Here is an 18,081-nt window from a genome sequence, read left to right on the forward strand (position 1 = left end):
ATCTACTATTAAAAAGGGTTGTGCTATGCTGTCTACATAGCCAGGTTGTTGTTGAACTCATGATTTTCCTATCTTAGCATCCCGAGGACCAAGACTACAAGCACCATTGTTTCCTGCATGTACTAGGCTGTAGAATGGAAATAGGCCTAGCCTTCTGACACCTCTAGCCTGTGTCCGGATTTGAGGTCTGCCTAAGGGCACAGCGCATGTCAAGGAGTACAGTTTTAGGAAAGGCACCAGAGTTTCCATGGGGAAGGCTTCCCTATGGCAGCTCCTGCAACAACTTGAAGTCTCTGCAACCACTAGGCATCTGTGGGGGGTGGGGAGCCAGGGAGTCCGAGAAGGAAGCTGATCTCTGAAGGAGTGAAAAGACTTGTTTCCCCTGCTTCCTCACAAACAATCCAGTCAGCATGCAGTCCCAGAGCCAAAGGGAAAGCCAAGAGCTGTACCTGTGGCCTTGATGTACTACCTTGAACAAGGGGTTGTTGGGGGCACTGTCTGGCCTGCAGAGGCCAGTGTGTACGAACAGATCATGTTAGAGAACCGTTGCTTCTCAAGGAAAAGCCTGTTTCAAAGGATAAAATTCCCCAGTGCGCAGACAGACACTGACCTTGACTGGCTGGCTGGTGGAAAGGGGACAGGGTGGGGGGGGGGGGGGGGGGGGGTGGGAGATAGAGAACTCAGGGGAGGCTGTCCCATAGCTTTTATGGTGGTACCTATCTTTGTATAGAGATTCCTGACAGCTTCAAGAGGCCTGGCTGGGCCTTGGCCAAGGATCTGCTTGGCCTCCTCCTTAATCAAGTGGCTGTTCTAGAAGATTCCAGGTGAACCCTGCTCATCTGATGCTCCAAACCAACTGCTTTGTTGGTATCCAGAAAGGGGAGAGGAGGGAACTTTGTACAGACCCACACCCAGGATTTACCCAGAATCTAGAAGCTACAAGGATGTCTCCACAGGGCAGGGGCAGATGGGCCCATCCCCAGAGACCCCTTTACTCTTGCCCACACAATCACAAGCAGCCTGCCATGGCCATACAGTTTGTAAACAATGTAAGTTTCTGTGTGCTTTCTTGGTGGGGTCTGAGTGACTATGGGACTGGCGGGTAAGAGAGATTTGTCCTGACTGGGCCAGGCAGGAAAACTCTAACTACAAATGGCGCCCAATGTGGGGCAAGAGTTTCCACCTAAAACCTGAAAAAAAAAAAAAGATTCTAAAACGGCGCTAAAAACAGCTTCCTAGTTGTCTCTCTCAAGTTAGTGGCAGCCTGCAGGTTTGAGCTACTATGGCGGGTTTTTGGCTTGTGCGTCTGACCTGTAGTGTGGCGGGAATGAGGAGTCTACAAGCAACACTTTGCTCTGCTGCATGGTGGATTTAGCCTTTGTGAGTTAAAAAAAACAACAACAAAAAACAAAAACAAAAAAGGGTTTCTAGGCTATGCACTGCTTTGACAGAACTGTCGGTAAACTGTACCGCCGCCATGTTGGGAAGCAGAGGTGGACAGAGCCAGCAGCCACAGCAGCATTTCAGTCTTACAAAGATGGATATTACACAGAGAATCTGGTTTGTGTTGTCTTTGGGATTTTTTAACTACAGAAAAAGATTTGATCATAAAAGCTGTTGAGTTAAATAAATATATAAATTTTAAAGGTACCTTGACTTCAAAATTTGGATATAAGGATATGTTGCTTTGGAAAAGAGTCTCTGCTTTTGTTTCCACAGAAAACCAGAGGCTGTGGATTTGTTCCAGATTAAGATACATCAGGTTTGATCAGCCAAGACCACCTGAAAGGTCTCCGATGACACCATGGCCCAGATGATCTGACATCCAGAATGGTTTCAAGGCAACTGGCTCAGAGGTTCACCCTAATGGACTACTCCATAATCCTAAAATTTTCTTTGTGTCCCCATAAGATACAGCGCCCCCCTCCAGCAGAGAGTAGTAAGAAAAACTACGCCCACATTCCCAAAATTATCAAGTTGGCTTTGGAGATGGAATTGGCTCACTCCTTCTCTAAACCCAGACATATTACTAAAAAAAAAGGTTAAGAGATTCTTATGTCCCAAATCAGAAGAGCCCTCTGGTGTGGGACAGAGAAAAACCAATTATTTTTCTTTAAAGTAGATTGATTATAAACACGATCTCTTTCTAAAGAAGAAAAGGGGATATGATATAGATATAATAGGATAAAAAGGTAGTTTAAGGAACTTACTTCTAAAGAGCAACAACTTGTTTAAAATGTTTTACATTGGTATAGACTTTAGTCTATTGTTACAAACTTAAAGTTAATTTTGTTATACTGTGTGCATATTTCTACTCATGTTTAAGGTATTATGTTTGTATAGCTCATTTAAATTGTAATAGATAATTAAAAATAGATTAATAATTAGTCATCTATGATAATCATACTCATAGCCATGTTAGTTAAGTCTTCTAGGTATACATAGAGATATTTCAGACAGATAGATAATCTTCAAATACTTCAAAGACCTACAGAATATGGCATTTAAAATACTTTTAAAATTTAGACAGTGAGACATGTCTGCTCCTGGCAGCACCAATTTACTTCAGAGAGGAGGATGGGCATTGAAGACATTTCATATCTTATCTTCACCTTTACAAAAATAGCCATTTGGACAAGAAACTGTTCTTGCCTGGACTGCTTGATCGACTGGACATACAGGACCCATAGAAAGGTGACCACTAAACTTTGCTTGACAAAATGGTCCTTCAGGTTCCTGCTTCGCAGAGGAAACTGCCAGACATTCTAAAGGACACTGAGAGAAGTGATCGAGAGACTCTAGCCCTGTGGGCTAAAGACAAATGCCCCAACTTTACAAAGGAACATTAGGTGACTGTCCAGGCTGCCAGCTGTCTCTGTCTACTCTGCAAGACTCCCGAAAGTTGCTTGCATCCTTCTCCCGGTTCTCAGGTTATATTATATCCTTCTGAGGTCTTTGATGTGGTTAAAGACTAGATAGTTATAATTTTCTCAGTTATGATAAAAGATAAGTTAGATATAAAACCTTGGACTCACAAATATAAGATAGATAGGATATCTTCTTTAATATTGTAACTGTAATTCTTGCTTGATAATTGTTTTGTTTATGTAATTTTACTATGTAAAAGTTAAAACCTCCCTTAAAAAAAAAGAAAAGGGGAAGTGCTGTGGATATCGCTCTGTGTAAATAAAGTTCTGATTGGCCAGTGGCCAGGCAGGAAGTATAGGCGGGACAAGAGAGAAGAGAATTCTGGGAAGTAGAGGCTGGGGAGAGACACCGCCAGCCACTGCCATGGAAAGTAACATGTAAAGACACTGGTAAGCCACAAGCCATGTGGCAAAGTATAGACTAACAAAAATGGGTTAATTTAAGATAGAAAAGGTAGATAACAAGCAGCCTGCCATGGCCATACAGTTTGTAAACAATGTAAGTTTCTGTGTGCTTTCTTGGTGGTGTCTGAGCAACTATGGGACTGGTGGGTAAGAGAGATTTGTCCTGACTGGGTCAGGCAGGAAAACTCTAACTACAGTATAGAGATTCCTGACAGCTTCAAAAGGCCTGGCTGGGCCTTGGCCAAGGATCTGCTTGGTCTCCTCCTTAATCAAGTGGCTGTTCTAGAAGATTCCAGGTGAACCCTGCTCATCTGATGCTCCAAACCAACTGCTTTGTTGGTATCCAGAAAGGGGAGAGGAGAGAACTTTGTACAGACCCACACCCAGGATTTACCCAGAATCTAGAAGGTACAAGGATGTCTCCACAGGGCATCCCCAGAGACCCCTTTACTCTTGCCCACATAATCACTGCCATTGAAGGCAAAGACTTTCCTTCTTCCTAGCCATTGCCCAACTGCGTTCTTTACCCAGCAGAGGCCTTTCTGAGGACCCTATGGAAAGCAGATCCTTGGCGGGGCCCTGTAAGTTCATACTCCAGACCCAGAGAGCTGGTTGCCAAGCACCAGAGATGCCATCTGTACATGCTATCTCAGCTGGTTTGATTACTAAGAGGTTCTCACGGACAGGACACCCCCATGATATACAAAGGGGACAACTGTAACAACGGCAGCCATGGACATGCCAACAGAAGAGATAAAGGCAACCAGCTGTGCCATCTGCCTTAGACACACGCTGAACAAAAACGACCTGGACCCATGGGTAGGAAGCATCAGAACCCGGTTTGATTTGCAGAGTAAGCTCAGTGTGCTATTCTATCCACACCTGCTGGGCAGTCAGAACACTCTTGTGTGCGTGCCTGTGTGTGTAATGTGTAAGATATTTCCATGGATCATGTAATAAACATTACAGCTATTCAGCAAAGTGTGGGACACATGGAGCCCTCAAACAATGTCCCCTATTCTCAATTGCTTTACAGCACGTGGGCTTCATTTACTTGGTGGAACAGCCTAACTGGCCTCTCTGATAAAGAAACTGAGGCCTCAAGAAAAAAACAACCTACCACTTCAGAACACAGCCAGCATCCAGTCCCAGGGCTCCCACCTTCAGACCCCAGCTCCCTCCTTTGGGTCCTGCCCTCTCAGCCCCCACTTAGCCTCCAGGGCCAATCTGATGCTATTTCTTCCACAAAATCATTCCCAACTCCAGCTTCCAGAATTAATTTCCTCACCACTTACAGAATTAATTTCATCCACTGTTTCCTCTGCTTAGTGTTTTTATTAAAACCAACGATGGCAAAGTGAAGTAGGTCATAAACCTACTTCATAAGTAAGCACTGAGCAAGGTAGGTAGCGTGTGGACACAGAAAGGAATACAGGGGATGTGACTCCTTTTGGAGGTGCTGAGAGCCTGGACAATAGGTGGAGAAGAGCCAGTCTCTGGTGTGCAATGCTGCTTGAGACATGCCCCTGACAACTGCACCCTAGTCCCAGGGCAGGGTGGGCCTCGTGTGCCAGAGAGCAGTCTCGAGGACAGCTCCCTCCTTTAATTCAGCTCTACCTTTGGGCTCTGGGGTATAGCTCACTTCTCCGCACTCAGACCCCTCACCTTGGAGGCAGAACCTGACAACAGCCCCTATTCCTCTGGGGCCAAGCCTACAGACCCATCTTACAAAGCCTTACTCTGTAGAAGACCCTAACACGTACCCTGCTCTATGCAGAGCATGCGGGTAAACCTCTGAAGAAGAGGAAGCCAGCTCATACCCAGGCTCATTTTGATTCCAAAGAGCAAGACCAAAAGCAGCTGCCCTCCCTCTCAGCTGCAGGGCCCAGCCCTATTCCGAAGAGACCCTTCCACACCCCCACCCCACCCCCAAGTAACCCCAGCTCCCTGCATTCATCAGCAAAGGTGTGCTAGGGGAGCTGGCAGGCTGCACTATTTGAGGAAAAAGCTGACGGTAGCAGCAGCTGTTCCTTTTTTTCTCTTTTCTTTCTTTCTTTCTTCTTCTTTTTTTTTTTTTGCAGGCACCTGCAAGGGCATTTCAAAGTGAAGAGAAGCTGCCCCCCCACCCCCGCAGGTGTCCAAATCTGGCCGTAAGATAGAGTGGGTGTCTACCCTAGCCCAGAGCTGGCTTCACTGAAACAGCAGGAGAGAGACAACAGGGAAGGAAGGTGACACTTCAGCAGCGGCCTGAAGCTCCTCGGATGTGGGGCCCAAGAAAGGACCCGCGACACAAGGCTCAAAGCCTAGAGAAGACATGGGAGGGCTTCTTCCAGAAGCTTCTGTGGGCTCCCCTTTCAAGAATCCATACCCTGTCACTCAGTGGGGGCCACGGTGAGCAGGTGTGGAAAATGCAGAGGTTCAGCACCCTGTGCTCATTCCCTCTCCTTCCACTGACCTGACTGGAGGACCGATGAAGGGCAAACGGGCCAGAACTCTGACTGGGTGGTTCCCTCCCCGCAGGCTAAATTACTTCTGCCTAAAGAGCAGCACATATTTCCCACAGACCGCCCCCACATCCCCCTCCACTTCTCCCAGGCTTCCCCCAACACACAAATTGTTTGGCTCCCATTAGCGGAGCCTGTACATAAACGGGCGTGTGCACACATGCGTGTGTGATGCGTGGTGCTCGGGATCTCTCGCTCTCCCACGTCAACATGGGATTCATTTATTAAATGCCTCTCTGCCATTTCCTTTTTTGGCCTTCATCCTGCTTGTTTAATATTGCATTTGACATTCTCATTTTAGAAATGGCAACAGAAGCAGAATGGATGGCTAAAATTAGCTTACGAGTGAGAACGAGGCTACAAACGGGATTGTGCACACAGAAGCCCAGCTAATTCCACCCACCCAACCACCCCCACTTTGGGGCGCTGGCTCCTGACTGAGCTTCCAGTCTTTGGGGATGAGGATGATGTCTGAAGGAGAGGATAGGAGCTGTGTCACCAGGCATTCTGCCAGAAGCAGGGCACAGATGCTGACCCTAGCCTCAGGGAGGTTCCACGGCCAGTTTGGCCCAGCACTGTGGTTCTGATTTGGAGAGGCCAACTCGGCTCTCTCACTGTCCTGCTGTGCCTTGCTCCTCAGTGTTCTGCTTTAAGGCTTTGGTCCCCTAAGTGTGCTGTGAGCTGCGGAGGGCAGGCTGCAGATCACAATAAGCTTTGCTCTGGGAAGTGAGCTCTCTTGGAACCTATTCAGAGAACGATTCAGCCAAAGGGGCTGATTCAGCTTTCCTGGAACCCGAAGAACCTCATGCCACGGGGCTGGAGAGATGTTTAAATGCTTACGAGGGCCTCTGTCACAGAATCTGAGTTTCATTCCCAGAACCCACATCAGGAGTCTCACAACCTCACAAAGGGTCTATAACTCCTGCTTCAGGGAACCCAACGCCCCCTTCTGGCTTCTGCTGTACACACACACACACACACACACACACACACACACACACACACACAATCTTAAAATGACGACAACAAAACACAGAATCCCATCTCAGGACTCTGCTGCTCTGTCCCAGAGGCTGTGTACCTCTCCTCTCTTGGGAACCACCTCAAGTCAGAGACACGGGAGCACCTCCCTCCCACGGGCACTCAGGAACTAGTCCTTCGGCCTTCTTCCCTGGGGATCTCCTATTTACTCAATCAAAATGATTCTGAGAACGATATTAGAAAGATCGATCACTGTGACGAAGCATGGTATGGCCTGGCTCTGTTTCAAACCCTGAGTAATCCTTAGTCACAGCCCTTTCTGCAGGAGTTATTCCCTACCCCCATGTCCTTGTCTTGAGAAGGGTGACCAGCAGAGAAGTTAACTAGCCCAAGGTCACAAAGCTAGTATGAGGCAGTCCATTATACTGTGGGATGCTCAGTAGAGAAGGTCTGTGGTGCCAGCTGCCAAAGAGGCATACAGGGTTGACAGTACTGCCTCTGACCTTCACTTCATTCTCCCCCTGCCCATGGCTGGGTGCTCTCTCATGAATGAGGCGCTCTTGCAGGAGGCCGCTTCCTCAAGCCCCACCCACTGTCCACTGGGGCATCCTCTCTTCTCTGCTTCACAAAGCACTATTGTATGGTGAGACTGACCGATTGTTCAGCAAAACCCCTTCCTCGGGGCCCTAGAGGCAAGCATCACTCATGCTGGACCTGCTCTCAAACTAGTTTAGGCCTCAGTTGCAGATGATAGTCAGTAGGCCAAATCCAGCTGGCTGCATCCTGGTCTTGTAAATTAGGTTTTATTTGGACACAACCACGCCCACTCATTTACATACTGTCTGGGGCTGTGTTTGGCTACAATGGTGTTGTTGAACAGTTGTGACAGAGACCATATGGTCCTTCAAGCCTCAAATATTTACTATCTGGCCCTTTACAGAAAGCTTGGCCCTTGGCTTAGGCCAAATGGAGGTCACTTGCTGTCACCTGCTGTCACTGAGAGATTTTCAGGAGAGCTGGATTCCTGCCAGCCTTCCAGATTATAAATGTGACCACAGAGTAGGCAAGGCCTCTGGGAGCAGAACGGAACCAGGTCTTCATCTGAGCTGCAGAGGGACGAAGCAGGTGCAGGTAGATGGGGGAGTCACGCAATAACCAGCAGTGGGTCTGGGCTTCTGGCTCAGAGCCCAAAGCTCTCAGTGTCTCTAAATGACCCAGCGGGTCCTTCCATGGGAACAGGAGGATCTAACCCTTCCCCCCAACAGGTGTGCCTCATAGCATGGTCAGAGCAGAAAGGCATGGTTCTGCGGAGAGGAGACTGGGCTCTGGGAGGTTCCAGGGTTAACTAATCTTTTCCCTGATGACCAAGACTGGCAGGTGATGCTGAGGGAGTTAGCCTGGCAGGGGATGAACACCAAGCCTGTTCTGTCCCACCTCTACATTCCCACATAACTTCTCCTCTGTCACTGGACGGTACCACAGCACCAGTGGTACCCATCATTAGTGCGCATCCTCCACTGGGGCTCCCCTCAACTCTTTAATGTGCACTGGAATCACTGCCTGACTCAAATTCCTTACCTGCTTCCACAGGCTGCCCATGCTGGGACCACCTGCTGACCACAGTGTGTGGGGGGCATATTGCTAACCTTCCATTCATTCCAAGACAGAGGCTATACTCATGTCTTGCTTGGCAGATTTTGTAAGTGCAAATGCCTTAAAGGAACAAGATAAGGGCTCGAACTCTAATCACTAGACAAGGAAACCCAGGCCTGCCTTTCTTTCCTAACCCCTCCTCCTCCTCCTCCTCCTCCTCCCTTATTGTGGTACTCATTCAGTAGGTAAAGTGACGGCCGCCATGCCTGGCAATGTAAGTTCAATCCCTGGGCCCCACTTGAAGGCGAGCACTGACTCCTAGTTGACCCCTGACCTCCACACACGCATCACAGCATCCTCACACCTACACACTCACAAATAGGTAAGCAAAAAATTATTTTCAAAATAACCCCTAAAGGTTAAAACAGAAAGAAACCAACTTCAGCTCTTCAACCTGTGACTATCTCATCATGCAAGTCCTTCCTTCCCACAGAGCTCTGGTGTTCCCCTTGGAGGACTGGCGGGGCTCAGTGAGCATGCTGTGTGAAAGGCAGGTGGGCAGTGGCACTGTCTGTGCCTGTAAGGTACCAGCATGGTACTTGGAAACATCAACTCCCTGTGAAAGGAGTGTAGGAGAAGGCTCTACCCTGGCACCTTCCACTCTGCATCCTCCTTTCTTACCCAACCATGGTACCAGCATCTCTCCAATATCATGTTGAGATGGGGGCTGTGCCAGGCCTCGGAGGAACCCAGAAGCTGGCTCTGGGTCAATTCTCACCTCCTTTCCCGTAGCTGCCTGGCACATCAGGAGGCTGCTTGCAGGCTGGGCTCTGGTGACTGACTAATCAAGCAAGTGTCCCTGCTGTTATGGGCCTGCTTCAATCAGGGGCATGGCGCTATGGGAGGCGTTATTAGCTCCACCCGCACTGGGGCTTGCAGGGTGGTCAGAGAGGATCATGAGGCTGCGCCATGCCTGCATTTGTGTGTTTGCTCTGGCTGAGGCTGAGATTTAGCTCTTGTGGGCTGGACCTTGACCCTGAGTGGCAGCCAGCTCTCTACCGTGCCCCCAGGATCAAGGGAAGAGGCCTGGACTGATGGCTGACCAGGACCCTTAAGCCCAAACTCGGTCCTCCTCCCTGGCCAACCTTCAATTAGGAGATCAAGAAACTACATGGGCTGAGGAAAAAAGGATGCTCAAGGGCCATGGGAGGCCTTCTAACCCAGTAAGACCATGGCCATAGCCTAGATTTTGTCTAGAGAGGAAGGCCAGCCTTATGGGTTCAATTATGAACTCAGGAGTGTAGCTTTCCAGTACTGAATTCTGGGACTGCCACGTGCTGACTGGCATGTCTTGGGCAGTTGCTTTGCCTCTGCCTTGCCTATCTGTAAAATGGGGAAAATGGTTTGATTTTGTGTCTACTAGAAAGGGTGTGACAATCGAATAAGGCAAGATGCAGCAAGCAAGTGGACGGCAACCCAAATGGACACATCCTAAAATCTCAGCTGCTGCATGAAGCCTGTAACAGGAAGGGCCAGTGGAGACTTCCGGCCCAAACATCTATGCCACCTTGGAGGCAACCTCCTCAAGGCTGTTCTATGACCTGGTCTTCCTCAGGCCCGTCTACCTGCTCTAGCTCTAAGATGCTGAAGAGCTTTTTGAAAAGCTCACGAGCTTCACTAACCAAAGTAGCAAAGAAATGGCTGTGGGAACTACGGTGTGCCTTTGAGTCAGGTGATCGACTCCTGGCTGACTCCCTTACTCACTCCATAACTGTGAATTCAATCTGGTGAACGCCAGGTGCATGCCAATGAGCTAAAAGTCCTAGATTCAAGTCCTACCTCTGTGATTCAAGGCGGAGACCCATCTTATCTGCAAGTATGAGACAGTGGGTACACAGGTACACTAAGGGGTGATGGCAAGGGTGGGGGGAGTTGTCCTTTTCAGTCTTGTAGCACAGAATAGCAAACCTTCCTATGTCCCTTTAAATAACCGCTTTGACTTAGAGGCCTTCTGGTTCTGTCTTTCTGGGTGGCTCATTCAAATTCTGTCTATGGCACAGTTTAGAAGCATTTCCTTGCTTGGTGAATCCAAAAGCAACTAAAAGCTACGGGCTCCTCTACCAACTCCCTTTCCCTCCTTTAAATTCTGTCTTTCTTCACTGAAGGAAAGGTTTTCAAGATAGTAAATAAAGCCTGCGTGTGGTGGTATTGTGTTCCCCAAAATATTGTGCACCCTAATAAATTTATCTGGGGTCAGAGAACAGACAGCCACTAGATACAGAGCCAAAAACGGTGGCTAGAAAATGGGTCAGAGCAAGCCATAGCAGAAGTTGGGCGGTGGTGGCACACGCCTTTAATCCCAGCACTTGGGAGGCAGAGCCAGGCGCATCTCTGTGTGTTCAAGGATACAGCCAACATGGAGACACACACCTTTAATCCCAGGGAGTGACGGCAGAAAGAGAAAGATATATATATATGGCATGAAGACCAGAAACTAGCAGCATTTGGCTGGTTAAGCATTCAGGCTTTCAAGCAGCACAGTTCAGCTGAGAGCCATTGGGATGAGGACACAGAAGCTTATAGTCTGAGGAAACAGACCAGCTGAGGAACTGGCGAGGTGAGGAAGCTGTGGCTTGTTCTGCTTCTCTGATCTCCAGCATAACTGGCCTCAGGTTTGATTTTATTAAGACCATTTAAGATTCCTGCTACACCTGTGCCCTGAGGCAAACACGGTGTGAAGCTCGGTGTGAAGCCCTTGCTCACGGCAGCACACCCGGCCCTCAACAACCCAGGGACGTGGCAGGCTTAGCTTAGTCTGTTGGGGGTTTAGTGACCTGCCTCTGCCCCCACTCCCCAGAACCTCTGATCCCTTCTCTGGGTATGTCTAGGCTAAGAACTTCTACCCCACGACACCCTAACGTCTGGGATCTGAACTACTCTGTCCCCAGGCCTTCCCCTTCTCCGTCCACTTCCGATTTTGCTTATTTCGTACAGAACAAGCACCCCAGGTGAAAGGAAAACAAACATTTTATACTAGAGGCATCCCAAAGCCATCAGTTACCATCATTTAGTGCCACCGACATGAAGAGTGGTCCTGATACATGGGAGGAGCCTGGGGAAATGGTTGCTAGCATCATGACTCCCAGTCAGCCATAGGTTCTGTCTCCTTCAACATGTCCTTATCCTCCTTCCCTGGTCATCTGAGGGATTACCCTCTCACCCCCAGCTCAGACAAGAGTCTACACAGCTCACTGAGCAGCCCAAGACCTATGCTCCTTCACTATGGGTAACCCCGGGGCCCATCCTGGGCCTCAATTTCCCCACGGAGACAGAGGATGAGTCCCGTCCTGTATCATAGGTTCATTTCAAAGTCTGCTGGTAATGACACTGGAATTCATCTCTTGCCTTCACTGCTGGGAATACAGGAAGGGCAGGCATCTGCCCGCATCCTCTGATACCTCTTCCGCTCCGATTCCCACCCACCTCCCTTGGAGCCCGTCAACAGCAAGCTCCACAGAGGCTCCAGGAGGCATCTGCACACAGATATAGGTCCTCCACCTCTCTAGTTTAAGAAATAGTGAACAGTGACCTAAGGTGGGGAAGTGCCAACCGGAAGGCAATGGCATCTGGAGGACAAAGCCAACGAAGGAACCTGTGCTGTGCTCCTCCGCCCATCTCCCGCACTCCACGTTAGAGCCGGTGCAGATGCCTCCAACATACACTATGCAAAGAAAGACTATTTTCATTTCGGATGCATATGATGGCTAGGAACAATATGAACAATATTATTTTAGTGCCCTGGGAAAAAATTAGCAAGTCAAATATTGAATCAAGCCTGTAGCACCACATGCTAAGCAGATTGCTTTGATCTTATCCACACTAAAAGCTCTATTATTGAATCTAAAGTTGGTGAACACATATCAGACCAATATACAATGCATATCTGAACGCATGTTTCAGAAACAAGGAATGTTTTGACAAAAAGGAGAGAAATATCAAAGTCACAGCTGCGGTTGACGCACACATTTGCCTACCCACCCTCTTCTCTCCGGGCCAGAGGCTTTTCTGGCTAACCTAAATGTTTGTGTTCTGGGGGACCTGCAGATGGGTCCAGAAACACCTGCTGAGCTTTCATTTTTTTTTTTTTTCTCTTTCTCTGGAACCAACAACCTGGGAGGAGTGTGGGATGAGAGGAGCAGGCAGACACCACACAAGGCATGGCACCCTCTGGTGGCCAGTTCTGTGGGTGGACTCCCTGGCTCTACAGAATTCCAGGAGCGGAACCTCCCCTCCCTCCCCCTGAGGCTTCCTCCACCACGAGGAACAGCTAAGAAAAAGGAAGGAGGTGGCTGATTATAAGGGCAGAAAGAGAAACAGACAGTAAACCTCCTAAGATCTGCTCCTCAAGGCCTTTCATCAAAAGCTTGGCTAGAGGACAGCTCATACCTTCAATCACAGATAACACTCAGAGGCAGGGGGAGTTTGAGTGTGCCAACCCCTCAAAAAAAAAAAAAAAAAAAAAAAAAAAGAGTGTGGTTGAAACTCCAGCCTGTGGACCATACCTAGCATGCCTTGCCTTTGCCTATGTTTATAAGGTCCAAGATTTAAAAATACTCTTTTATATTATTAAAGGGTTAAAATATGAGAAGCTGAATATGTAGAAAAATGCAGAGTGCTTGCCCTGAATGCTGGATTCTGTGTTGGAGGGAAGGAGAGAGGGGATGCCACATGAAATTCACATATGTAGGGCCTATGGACATGTTTGCATGACAACACACTGGTTGCAATGGTCATATGAACAGCTCCAAAAACTGGTAATTTTTTTTTTTTTTTGAGATAGGGCCTCAACTTTGTAGGGTAGCCCGAATACTTATTATTGGGATTTTTTTAATTTTTATAATTCATTTTGGCTTTGTGTAACGATGGTAATGTGTATGACTATGTGTGGGGAGTGCACATGTATGCAAGTCAGAAGACCATCTCTGGTGTTGTTCCTCAGATGTGCCCCTCACCCCTACCCTTAGAGTCTCTCATTGTCCCAGAACTTATCAACTAGGAAAGGCTGGCCGGCCAGCCAGCCCTGGGGATCTGCCTGTGTCCATGTTGCCAGTGCTGGGATTGTGAGAGCGCACTACTATATTTGGTGTTTTAATAGGGCTTCTGGTGATCAAACCTGGGTTCTCAGACTTGCTAACAAGCACTCCAGTCTGAGCTATTATGGCCCCAGGCTATTTCTGACTTTTTGTTTGTTTGGTTTTTTGAGATAGGGTCTCTCTATCCCGTCCTGGAACTCACTCCATAGACAAAGTTGACCTCGAACTCAGAGATCCGCCTGCCTCTGCCTCCCAAGCGCTGGGACTAAAGGTGAGCGCCATCATTATGCCTGGTCTATTTTGGGGGCTTTGAAGTAGGGTTTCACTACACATTCCTGGCTGGCCTGGAATTCACTCTACAGACCAGGTTGGCTTTGAACTTATGGAGATCCTCCTGCCTCAACCTCCTGAATGCCAAGTACTAGTATTACAGATAAACATCATTATTTCCAACTGGCCCTTCACTGAAAGAGTTCATTGGCTATTGTTTCTCACAATTGCTACCATTAATGGGCCTGGCCCTCATCCCTTTCCCTGTCTACTGCATGCATGACACTGATGTTGCCGTCACTCACAAGACGGGGATGTGGCACAGAGAAAGGGCTCCCCAATCCAGGACAATCCCTTCTGACTTACCATTTTATTATTGATTTCATGGAAATGGATCTCACAGACTTTCTCCACAACGTCTTCGTTCTCAAAAGTGACAAAGCCAAACCCTACAAAAAAGGAGAAACAGAGAGGAGGAGTGAGTTTGGTCTCTGCAGGATGGCCTGCAGGGTGGCCTGCAGTCAGGACAGGCTCCAGATGGGCGGCGGGGGGAATGTGGATGTGGATGTTGATGTTGTGGTCCAGGCGGTGATTCCAATTTGTGCCCAGCACCCTTCCGACGGTAAGGCAACAGTCAGCATTCCACCCACATGCAGCAGGCACTGTGTGGCTTCCATCTGCCCCAAAGCAAACAAGAAATTTACTTGTCTGTTATTTACAAGGGTCGGAGCCTGCTGCCTCTGTGCGGAGGCAGGCTTGTGGGCTATAGAGAGCCTCTTGGATCTCTGTGGGGCCTTGCTGGCCCTTTCTGTGAGCTTCGATGGCTAGCCCTAGGGTCGGCCTCCATGCGGAGGCGGTTATTGGTCCTTTTCTTCCTGAATGACTTCCTCTAATACCTCATCAGGACATCCTGAGGCCTGGAAGAAACTATTAAAAGTTCAGGCCTCTGTTCTGTGCGGGCATCCCTTTGCTACAGCCGCTTCAAACACACTGTGGATTTGGGGCAGTTTAAGACTGTCTGATGCCTGCTGTCAGCCCGTCAGCTATCCACTGTATTTACTCGGCTGGAGGCCGGCTTTACTAGACAAGCTGCACTGAAGAATTTTGGCAGGCGACTGCCGCTCAGCATCCTGCGTGCCTCTCTCCACCCTCCTGCCCCTTCCTTTCTGTCCCCAACAGCATTTCCAGGATGTGTCCCCATCTACCACCCTACTCAGTAAGCACCAGGGAACCACGTGGGCCCACCACCTTGCACTGAACACAGCTGTTGTGTTGGCGCTCATGTGCAAGGGGACCTGGGCAGAGATGGAGAGACGCTGATGAGGCAGGGGCCTGGTTAGTCTTGCCTGGGCATAACCTGGGCACCTGCTTCTGTTCTCTGGACCTTACACTTGGTACCTCGAAGAAAAGGTAGTATAAGCAGACAATAGGGCCCCTAGATATGGACTCCCAGGGATATGGATTGGTGTGTGTGTGTGTGTGTGTGTGTGTGTGTGTGTGTGTGTGTGTTGCTTTGGAAGGTGAAGTGGTCAAGTTGGTTATGAGGAAGAAACCCTTCAGAGTGGGATTAGTGCCCTTAGAGAAAGGCCGGGTAGCTTGTTTTTTTCCCTCTCCTGCCCAGTCAGGCTACAACAGGGTGTCTTTCTGTAAGACTGTAGGAGCCCTTCCCAGGGCTGACCACGCTGGCACCATGACTCAGCTTCTTGCTTCCAGAACTGTAAGAGGCCTGTTGTTTACAAGCTATGGCATTTTCCCAACAACTAAGACACTCTGTTCTCTAAACATGTGAATAAGCCTCACGAGAAGCACAGAAAGACAGAATCTGACTGGCTGGTTTTGCGGCAGGGGTATCAATGCTTCTGTCAATGAGTAAGAGGCAGACGTAGCCCCTTCCAGCTCCTGGGTCTGTTTGGGGGCTCAGCCACCCAAGGTAGAAAGAGTATTTCAAGTCTCTTCTGGTTCATAAAACCACCTCTACTACCATCTCCCAGGGACTACCAGGGAAACGGAGCTGACACACAGAACTTTCATGTCACAGTTCCCACGGCAGGTTCTAGTGAGTCTTCAGGAAAGAAGGTGGCTTCTTGCTCTCAAACAACCTCCAGGAAAACAGAAGGCCAGGACTACCACACAAACGCAGTCATGATCTTCAGGCTGTGCCATTTATTATCACGTACCCAATACTGAACTCATGTTCCCACCGAGTACACACAGCCTAGGCCATCACGGGCATGTGAGGCAGGTGACTGACGTGTTCTGAAGCTCAAACCGCTAAGGTTTCTCAGCACCACTGGGTCAAAGTTGTGTCCTCAGTAACCCGAGGCCTGACATCACGCATGAGCTATCTGAAATGAAGGCTCACACTTCCCAAGCTGTGTCCCTGGAGAGAACCTACAGAGCTTTCCGACTCCTTCTCTTTGGGTGGCACCTTTTCCTTGACTCTTCATCCTCTATCTCATGTCCCTTGCACCCTGCCTGTGGGCCACATCTGCCTGTGAAGGAAACCCCTCTGGCCTGGGCCCACCTCGGCACCTTGCAAATAAACCAGCCCAAATGAGTTAGGGTTTTTGTTGCCGTCTTACCCCATTGCTAACTAGAGTGACTACAGAGGACTGAAGAGTGACCCTCCAAATACATACCTATACCGAGCCCTGGAAAACTGGCTTTGCAAATGTGATTAAGAACCCCAGACTTAAGGAAGAGCTGGTGTCCTCATAGGAGGTGGGAGATGGAAAGAGACACAGAGAAAAGGCCATGAGAGAGCAGCGGCAGGCATGCATGGTACAGGTGACAGACTCACAACCAACCACCACCACAGCCCAGTGGGACAACCCTGCTCTTGGCATAATTTTGGCCTCTGACTCTAAACTTTCCTTGATGGCCCCTCTTCCCTAACCTCTCAGGACGCAGAACAGGTGTATCACAACAATGACTCTCCTGGGGCTGAAGAGATGGCTCAGTGGTTAAGAGTATTAGTTGCTCTTCCAGAGGATCTGGGTTCACTTCCCAGCACCCACATGATGGCTCACAACCATCTATCTGTAACTTCAGTTCTGGAGAACCTGATGCTTTTTTCTGGACTTATCACCGCACACAAGTAATGCAAGGCACTCACAACCCATAAAGTAAAAATAACCAAACCCTTAAAAAAAAGTTTTCCTGACTGAAGGAGGAGAGCCTGGGTCAAAGCCTCTGCACCCTGGATACCTCACAGTTTAGTAGTGTCAAGACTCACTGGCAACATTTTAAGCATCTATATCTCTTCAACATCCCTGTCTGTTTGGCCTGAATAGAGAAAACAAACTTGATTATGTCTAAAATATTTATTTATTCCATTTGGGGAAGCAAAGAAGCAATGAAACACTTAATTATCAATAAGTGTTATTCCTCAACATATAATCATTTTTTATCTCACAGGTGCATTATCATTTCCAACAAATTAGTAACTCTGTGGTGAACGGCTTCCTCCTCCCCAAGTGAATTGAGCTGATGAGTGAAGGACAGAAATAATGGGATTAGGAATTTGAGAGGGATGGCGGTGAGTGGGGAAACCCCTCTGGGCATTACAGTTTTCTCTTTCGAAGTAAAACATTTCATGGTGGTAAAACAGACACAGCCTATAACTTCCCACCTTAAGCATTTTTTAAGTGCACAGTCTGCGGCATGAAGTACAGTGACAGGGTTGTGAAGGCATCGCCACACCACCTGTCTCTGAAACCTGTTTGTCATCCCAAACTTAAGCTGATGCTCACTGGACAGGAGCTCTGTCCAGCCTGCCAACCCTGGAAAGATCTACTTCTTCTGTCTATGCCATGGCGCATTCTCGGTTTCCAAGTATGCACAGATGCAGAGCGCTTGTCCTTTCCTCTCTGCGTAGCGTGCTGGGCATCAAAGGCTTCTGAACGACCTGCTGAATGCACAGCTTCCACCGAGCCTTGGGAGGGCTGGGAGGTAGGCAGGAAGGGGAAGCCACCCTTGGTCTTCCCGAGGGAAAGCCAGGAGTGGCATCTCATGAAACCGAGGCATGCAGATGGATAAGAGAGACTTATTATCCTCAATCAGAAGCGAGAGCCAAAGGGCTGGGGAAGCCGCGTCTGGGTGGAAAGTGAGTTTGGATGCCCAGCACTCATGTAAAGCCTGGGCTTGGCGCTGTGTGTGTAAAGTGGGCAGAGACAGGTGGATCCCTGAGGGCTTGCCAGCCAGCCAGCGAGCAACCACGTTCAGTGAGAGTCCCTATCTAAATAAATAAAGAAGTAATAAGGTGGAGAGAAGAATGCCAACCTCTGGATGCCAATCTCTACATACTCA

At 48.7% G+C, this 18,081-nt stretch overlaps 1 protein-coding gene across 5 annotated transcripts in view; it reads right to left on the reverse strand.

Moving 5' to 3' along the window:
• Positions 1-18,081, reverse strand: part of Msi2 (musashi RNA binding protein 2) — a 245,157-nt gene that overhangs the window by 58,492 nt on the left and 168,584 nt on the right. For all 5 annotated transcript variants that reach the window (XM_036195661.1, XM_036195662.1, XM_036195660.1 and 2 more), the window contains exon 3: positions 14,140-14,222. In XM_036195661.1, coding sequence (XP_036051554.1) covers positions 14,140-14,222 — 83 coding nt within the window. The remainder of the gene's footprint in view (positions 1-14,139; positions 14,223-18,081) is intronic.

This window comes from Onychomys torridus, chromosome 8 (assembly GCF_903995425.1).
Source record: "Onychomys torridus chromosome 8, mOncTor1.1, whole genome shotgun sequence".
Lineage (NCBI taxonomy): Eukaryota > Metazoa > Chordata > Mammalia > Rodentia > Cricetidae > Onychomys > Onychomys torridus.